This window comes from Musa acuminata, chromosome BXJ3-7, assembly GCF_036884655.1.
Source record: "Musa acuminata AAA Group cultivar baxijiao chromosome BXJ3-7, Cavendish_Baxijiao_AAA, whole genome shotgun sequence".
Classification (NCBI taxonomy): Eukaryota; Viridiplantae; Streptophyta; class Magnoliopsida; order Zingiberales; family Musaceae; genus Musa; species Musa acuminata.
This window is the reverse complement of record NC_088355.1, coordinates 34,508,270-34,515,939: the sequence shown is the minus strand read 5'-3', so window position 1 is coordinate 34,515,939 and position 7,670 is coordinate 34,508,270. Positions and strand designations below refer to the sequence as shown.

At 43.0% G+C, this 7,670-nt stretch overlaps 1 protein-coding gene across 1 annotated transcript; it reads right to left on the bottom strand.

Annotated features, from left to right (window-relative positions):
* Positions 1–253: 253 nt before the first annotated feature.
* On the bottom strand, positions 254–2,053 carry LOC135642915 (peptide-N4-(N-acetyl-beta-glucosaminyl)asparagine amidase A-like). Its single transcript, XM_065159395.1, has one exon. It carries the CDS (start codon positions 2,051–2,053, stop codon positions 254–256), a length of 1,800 nt encoding a protein of 599 aa, XP_065015467.1.
* Between the last annotated feature and the right edge of the window lie 5,617 nt (positions 2,054–7,670).

Below are 7,670 nucleotides of genomic sequence, written 5' to 3'. Positions count from 1 at the left end.
ATACAATTAGCAAATCAACACAAAAATAAGAATAAACTATTATTAACCATAAAAGACCAACACATATTTTGTGCCAACTCACCATATGATGACCCTTATTTGAAATATCTCATATTAATACAAGTATGACAATGAAGGATGGATACCTTATTCTCACAATACACCATAGCTATTGCATTATACTCGGAACCAGCAACTGAGAAATGAATCAACTACGCAAAGCATTAGCATCCATGCACTCTATCTCACGTCTTCAGGCATCATCAGCCATGGCAAAGCAGGAGGCCTTCCTGTCCTGGATGACCGCTCCGCCAGCCGTGGCCACGTTCCGGGCGTAGCACTTGCTTCCGTCCCTGTACTGGTATGACGACCGGATCCTTCCGCTCTCCCATCCGCCGTCCACAAGCGCCGATCCCTCCGCGTCCTGCCGGTCGGTCAGCTCTCTCGTCGTCGTCGCCCCGGCCTGCCCCTCGCTCAGGCTCACCGCCTCCATCAGCTGGTGGAAGAGCCGCGTCTTCTGCCGCGCCGGCCCGCCCGCCGCGTTCACCATCGCGGTCTGAACCTGCATGGGCGCATCCAGCACCGCCTGCGCCCGGTGGAGCCACTGGTTCCCCCTCATGACTGTCACCATTGTCCTCTCCTTGAGGATGAAATCGATCTGGGTCACCGCCCCGCGGTTCTGCACCTGCACCTGGCTCGTCAGCTTGATCTTATGCCGCACCTCGGTGGTGAGGTTACCCCTCGACGAGCTCACCCACCCGGCGAACCTTTCGAGCCCCTCGGCCCCGATCTCCGATTGACCGTCGGGGTTGCGCCACTCGGCGTTGCGGTTCATCTGGATGGCCGGGGCAAAGTACGCCACCGGACCGGCCTGGACCGCGTCCGACCAATAGTCGACCCAGAGGTGGAGGTTGGCGTTCACGAGCCAGTGTGGCAGGGCGCTGCGCACACCCAGCCCGATCTCGTGGGGCTGCCCGTCGAGCATCAGCGCCAGAAACGGCGTCAGGTCGAGGTCGTAAGACGGCATGTCGAACGCGCCGATTGCCGCCACCGGGGACCAGAAGAAGGGGTTGATGGCACTCGGGTAGATGACCGGAAAGGGAACGTGCCCACCTACGTAACGCCCGTCGATTGTGGCGTAGACCTGCCGAAACGCGCCGTTGGCCCGCGGTGCCGAAAGCTTGGCTGCAGTTGACTGGTGAAGATAGTTATTTCTCAATGGATTAGTATACCATGATTCATCCTCGCCATGATACGACACGAATATCTCAAGGACGGCACGGTATGTGTTTCTGGGGATGGCGACGGTGGTAGACTCGACGCCGGTCTCGTTGTCAATACGATACCAAAAGCCGGATCCATATTGTCCGTCGGGCTTGGAGATGGGAAGGACAAGGTCCGCGGGCTCGCGATAAAGGGATCTGACGGAGGGGTGCGCCGCATTAGACACTAATTTCGACCTGCCGTCGTCGACCGGGCCGCGGTAGTAATGGAGCGAAACGTTGGCGCTGAAGACGCCGGGAAGGACCGCGTTTGAGTTCTCCAGCATCATGGAGACAACACCGCCGCCATCAGCCAGGCGGCGGAGGAGGGCCGTGTAGCGGGTGACGTCCTTGTGGACGCGCCAGAAAGCGCCACGAACCATGGGGATGGGGGTGGCGGTGCGGAGGACCTCTGCGCCGTCGATCCAGATGGCGGCGACTCGGGACTCCTGGAGGTCTGTGGCGGCGACGCTGAGCTCGAGGACGACGCGCGTCCATGGGAAGGGGCAGTCTGGGGGGTGCGTATAGTTGGCGGAGGCCGGCGTCGCGCCGACGGTGTTGGCGAAGTCCTGTTGGAGGACGACCAGGGAACAGTGCGGAGTCTGGGTGGGGAGGGCCGGGGGGAGGGTGGGGTCTAAGTGTTCCAGTGACACGGTTGGAATGAAACCTCTCGGGAGTTCAAGATTGCCATCAAAAAGAGATGGTGATGATGCCCCTGTGGTGCAAATGAAGGCGGCAAAGTAGAGATGGAGGAGGAGGAGAAAGGATACCTCGTAGAGACCGGGATGCATCTTCTACGTGAAGATCAACCTTGTGAAAGATCAATCTTTGATGAATGAACTGTTTGTTGAGATGGATTGGGAAGAGAGAGTTATATAGTGAGGATCTGAAGGGAACTAACGCTTAAAATGTGTGTCACTCGTTGAATTGTTGCTGCCTTGGATTATTGCTAACAACACATGAGAACGAGAAGAGGGATACGAATTTTAGGCTTTAAATACTTGGAAGAATTGGAGCCCTTCGATGAAGGAGATTGAGTACCAGGAGATTAGGATGCTTCCTCTCGCTCTCGGTCTCGCTTCCGCTCCGTTTCTGGTCGTCCGTTCTCCAATAAGATTATACCTGTAGGAGAGGACAAGTGAAGAGAAGTGAAGTGAGAACTAAATAGGGTCCCAGTAACTTTCCGGCTGACGTTGCCAAATCATTCGGTTACTCGGTGGTTTGGTGTGATTAAGGTGATAGTCATCTATTGTAGATGAATTATTCATCTACTATAGTATAATTAATCCGAAACATTGGCTGTTTGAGTTATGTATATGAAATCCTAGGTCAAGATCTGTTGGGCTGACAGCCCATGAATTCAGTCCAAGTTTTAACCGTCAATAGTCCACCCCTTTCACCTAATCCTAGATCAAATTAGGTGGGTTGTGATTTTTTGAGGAGAAAAATTATAGCAACGTTGAGAAAAATTGCAGCAACGAGGAGAAAAAAATGACAACAGCTACATGATTCAAAAAATTAGGAGAAAATTATAGAAAAATAAGGAAGGAAAGGGAAGAAGACAAGGACAACATAGAGAGACTGTTCTCAATTATCTAGGTAGTATTCTCATATCAGGTTAGATCATATATACAATAGATTTTTACTGTGATTACTCGGGGAGAATTTGGATATTGTATATAATGACGTAATCCTTGTATCCTAGTTATTCTATTGTGATTGTTGCTATGGTTTTGGGCAAAAGATTGAGATTTATATTTTCATTATTCTTATAATGGATTATCTCTAGTTTGACTTGTGGTTTTTACCCTTCACGTTAGAGGGGTTTTTCACGTAAATCTTGATGTCATATTTGATTGTGATTTCTTTTAATTCTACTACGTGTTATGGCCTGCTAGTATTTGTTCATATACAAAAGTTATTTCTCTTTATATCCCATCAACTAGTATCAAAGTAGGGTTTTGGTAATTTAATTTTTGTGTTTGAAAATGGAGGCTGGTAGTGTTTCTTGCATGATTAGCTTGAATGGAAACAATTGAATGATATGAAAACTAAGAATGAAAAATCTCTTGTATTGCAAAGATTTGTATAGACCTTTGTAGAGGGATAGTGCAAAGCCCACAACTATGACAGATGATGAGTGGAAGAGGTTAGACCGAAAAATGATTGGGTTTATTTGACAGTGGCTCGATGACAGTGTCTTTCACCATGTTTCTACTGAAAGTCTTGCATATTCTCTTTAGAAAAAGTTAGAATGTCTCTATGAAAGAAAAACAACCGGCAATAAAGCTTTCTTGATTAGAAAATTTATAAACCTGAAATATAAAGAGGATGCTTCTATTGCTAAGCATTTGAATGAAATATAGAGTATTACTAACCAGTTATCCTATATAAAAATGCCTTTTGATGATGAGTTACAAACATTGTTACTTCTCAGTTCTTTGCTAGAAAGTTGGGAGACATTAGTGGTTTTCCTTAGTAATTATACACCGGATGGTGTTGTCACAATGAGTCAAATAACAAGTAGTTTGTTGAATGGTGAGTTGAGAAGAAAGAATTCAACAACATCTCAGAATGATTCACATGCACTTATCTCAGAGAATAAAGGAAAGTCAAAGTCTAGAAGCAGTTCACGTATGCGTAGAAGCAAGTCAAGATTAACAAATAATATTTTTTGCTATAACTATGATGAGAAAGGACATTATAAGAACCAATGTAAGCATCCTAAGAAGAGCAAGAAAAAGGAAAAATAAGTGGAGTCTACAGAGTCAAAAGATAATATCACAACTATAGTGCATGGTGATGATTATTTGATTTTGTCTCATTCTGATGATATTTTCTTATGTGTGTCAGGATCTTGAGTGGATGATTGACACAAGAGCTTCTTATCATGTTATACATTGACACATAAGCTTCTTATCATGCTATACCACGGAGGGAGTTCTTTGCTACCTATAAGTCTGGAAATTTTAGTGTTATCAAGATGGGCAACTATGACACGACAGACATCATTGGCATGAGTGATATCCATATAAAAACTAACATTGGCTGCAAGTTGGTGCTTAAGGATGTGAAACATATGGTTGACTTGAGGCTGAATTTAATTTCAGTTGGAAGACTAGATGATGAAGACTATGATAATAGATTTCATAGAGGGCAATAGAAACTCAGTAAGAGTTCTCTTATTGTGACTAGTGGAAAGAAATGTCACACCTTATACAGGTTGCAGGCCAAAGCTTATGGTGAGCAGTTAAATGCTACAGAGAAAGACTTCAGCATAGAGTTGTGGCATAAGCGATTGGGACACATGAGCAAGAAGGGGCTATAAGCTTTTTCCAAGAGAGAGGTATTGCCAGACCTTAGAGGTATACGTCTGAACCCTTGTATTGATTGTTTGACTATTAAACAACACAGAGTTTCATTTGCTAGTCCTGCTATGTCTAGAAAAATGCATGCCTTAGACCGTGTTTATACAGATGTATGTGGTCCTTTGAGGACAAAAACTCCTAGTGGATCTGTTAATGTTCCTAGTATTAGTGATGCACTTTATTTTATTACTTTTATAGATGATTTTTTCAGGAAAGTTTGGGCCTATACTTTGAAGACCAAAGATCGAGTTATTAATGTCTTCAAAGAGTTTCATGCCATAATTGAAAGAGAGACAGAAAGATAATTAAAATGTATAAGATCAGATAATGGTGGTGAGTACACAGGATTGTTTAATGATTATTGCGAGTCACATGACATCCAACATGAGATGAAGATTCCTAGTACACCTTAGCATAATGCTATTACAGAGAGGATGAACCGCACCATCATGGAAAAGATCAGATATATGCTTTCACAGGCCAAGCTACCTAAAAGGTTTTGGGATGAGGCTTTGAGGACTATAGTTGAAGTGATCAACTTGTCACCATATACAACGCTAGATGGTGATGTTGCAGAGCATGTATGGTTAGAGAAAGATATTTGTTATAGGTTCCAGATAATGAGAGGTCCAAGCTAGATGGTAAGACAAAAGAATATATTTTTCTTGGCTACTCACATGATCAGTTTGGTTATAAGCTTTGGGATCCAGAAAAGTATAAGGTGTTTAGAAGCACAGATATGGTCTTCTTTGAGGATCAAACCTTTGAGAATTTGAAGAAGAAGACACCAGCCAAGACTTCTATAGAAAGATTAACATATTGTGACCCAGTTACTCCTCTAGTATATCATGGTGATAGGAGAGATGTGCAGGAAGATGGTATAGAGTCTGATGTTGATTTACTTGCAGGATATATTGAGCAAGAAGAAATTAGAGAACAATTTCCCGTAGAACCTTAGTTAAGAAGATCTTCTAGACAACGTCAACCTTCCAGAAGATACTCTACAGATGAGTATATGATGCTTACTGATGTAGGTGAACCAGAGAGTTACCAGGAAGCAATTGAAAGTGAGCAGAAAAAGAAGTGGTTAGTTGCTATGCAGGAAGAGATGAACTCTCTTCAGAAGAACCACACTTATGATTTGGTGCAACTACTAAAGGAAATGAAGGCCTTGAAGAATAAGTGGGTTTTCAGGTTAAAGACTCAAGAATATTGTTCTCAACCAAAGTACAAAGCTAGATTGGTTGTAAAAGATTTTGGTCAAAAGAAAGGTATTGAATTTGAAGAGATTTTTTCTCATGTTGTTAAAATGTCTTCTATTCATGTTGCTCTTGGTATTGCTGCTAGCCATGACTTGAAGGTTGAGCAGTTCGATGTGAAGACAACTTTCCTTTATGGTGATTTAGAGGGGGAAATTTATATGAGACAACTAGAAGGCTTCAAAGTCAAAGGTAAAAAGAACTTTGTCTGCAAGTTGAGGAAGAGCTTGTATGGGCTGAAGCAAGCTCCAAGGCAGTGGTACAGAAAGTTTGATTTATTTATGACAGAAAATGGATACAAAAGAATGACTTCAGATTATTGTGTGTATATCAAATAGTTTGGTGAGAATTTTATTATTCTCTTACTTTATGTTGATGACATGCTTATTCTTGACAAAGATATGTTTGTCTACAATTAATAGGTTGAAGAAGGAACTGAGTGAGTCTTTTACAATGAAGGACATGAGGCCAGCAAAGCAAATACTAGGCATGCAGATTTTTCGTGACAGAAAAACCGAGAAGATTTAGTTGTCACAGGAGAAATACATCGAGAATGTATTGGAAAGATTCAGTATTAGCAATAGAAAGCCAGTTGGTTCTCCTTTTAAAAGTCACTTCAAGTTATGCTCAGTGTTAGGATCAAGAGCACTAAGAGGGGGGGGGGGGGGAGTGAATTAGTGCAGCGAAAAACTTTCGACGATTAAAACTGCATTCGTACGATAAGAGCGATTTCGGTAGAAAAGTCAATTCGTAAATCACTTTAACTTGTGATCAAGCAAGGTGCTGTTAAAGTGAATCTATAAGGGCAGTTTGCAGTTATGATGAAAATCAGAATGTAAGCGCAAACTGAAATATGATATTCGTATGATAAAACTGATTTACGCTTAAACACCGATTCGGAAAATACTAAACTTTGAAACACGATCGTAAATTCGCAGAAGGCAATAAGTTATTGAGGAGGTTTGGAGTAAAGATAATATGCTCAAAGTAAATGCAAACCAGAGAAGACGAAAGTTTATAGTGGTTCGGTCAATCGTGACCTACATCCACTCCTCCGATTCCTCTTCCATCGAGGCCACTAGCATCCACTAATGATCTTCCTTTACTAGGCGAAGATCAATCTCCTTCTTACACCCCTCTTCTCCTTTTACCGGGTTTAGGAGACAACCCTTACAAGCACTCACTCTCCTCTCTTAAACATAATTCTAACACTTAAGCTAGAGGAGGGATTTCTCAACTGATTTCTACAGCTTTTCTTTCCTTTTTTGCTCTCTATCTTGTTGTTTTTTACCCAGGGATTGGAGGAGTATTTATAGGTGCTAGTCATAGGTGCCCAGCAAGCTAATCACGTGAGTGATGACACGTGTGACTTGATACAGAATCTTTTTTGCTTATTATATTTTGACGTATATCACTTTATAACTATTGCATAAATGCATATATATATATTGTGATGTCCTTGGATTTGTGCAATGGGAATCGGATCGTGATGAGATCACGATAATGAGATCGATTCACCTTTAAACACATATCCTAAATAATCTCGGTCATAGGTTACTCGAGAGGGACATCGTGATAACCGGATAGACTGGTGTGCTGTATACCCGTCCATATGATGGATGCAGCTGGTCTCATAGCTGCTCGTGTAGGGACACTAGGGATACAGTACAGGTGCTCATTGGAGAATGAGTTCACTGATTGATCCGCTTACGGAATGCTGGATGGTTGATGATGCATTATTGTCAGACAGCGATTCCGTAGTCCTAGTGGTGTATCTGGTC

Coding starts and splice junctions, on each gene's coding strand:
- LOC135642915 (XM_065159395.1), bottom strand. CDS start 2,053: ATGCATCCCGGTCTCTACGAGGTATCCTTTCTCCTCCTCCTCCATCTC.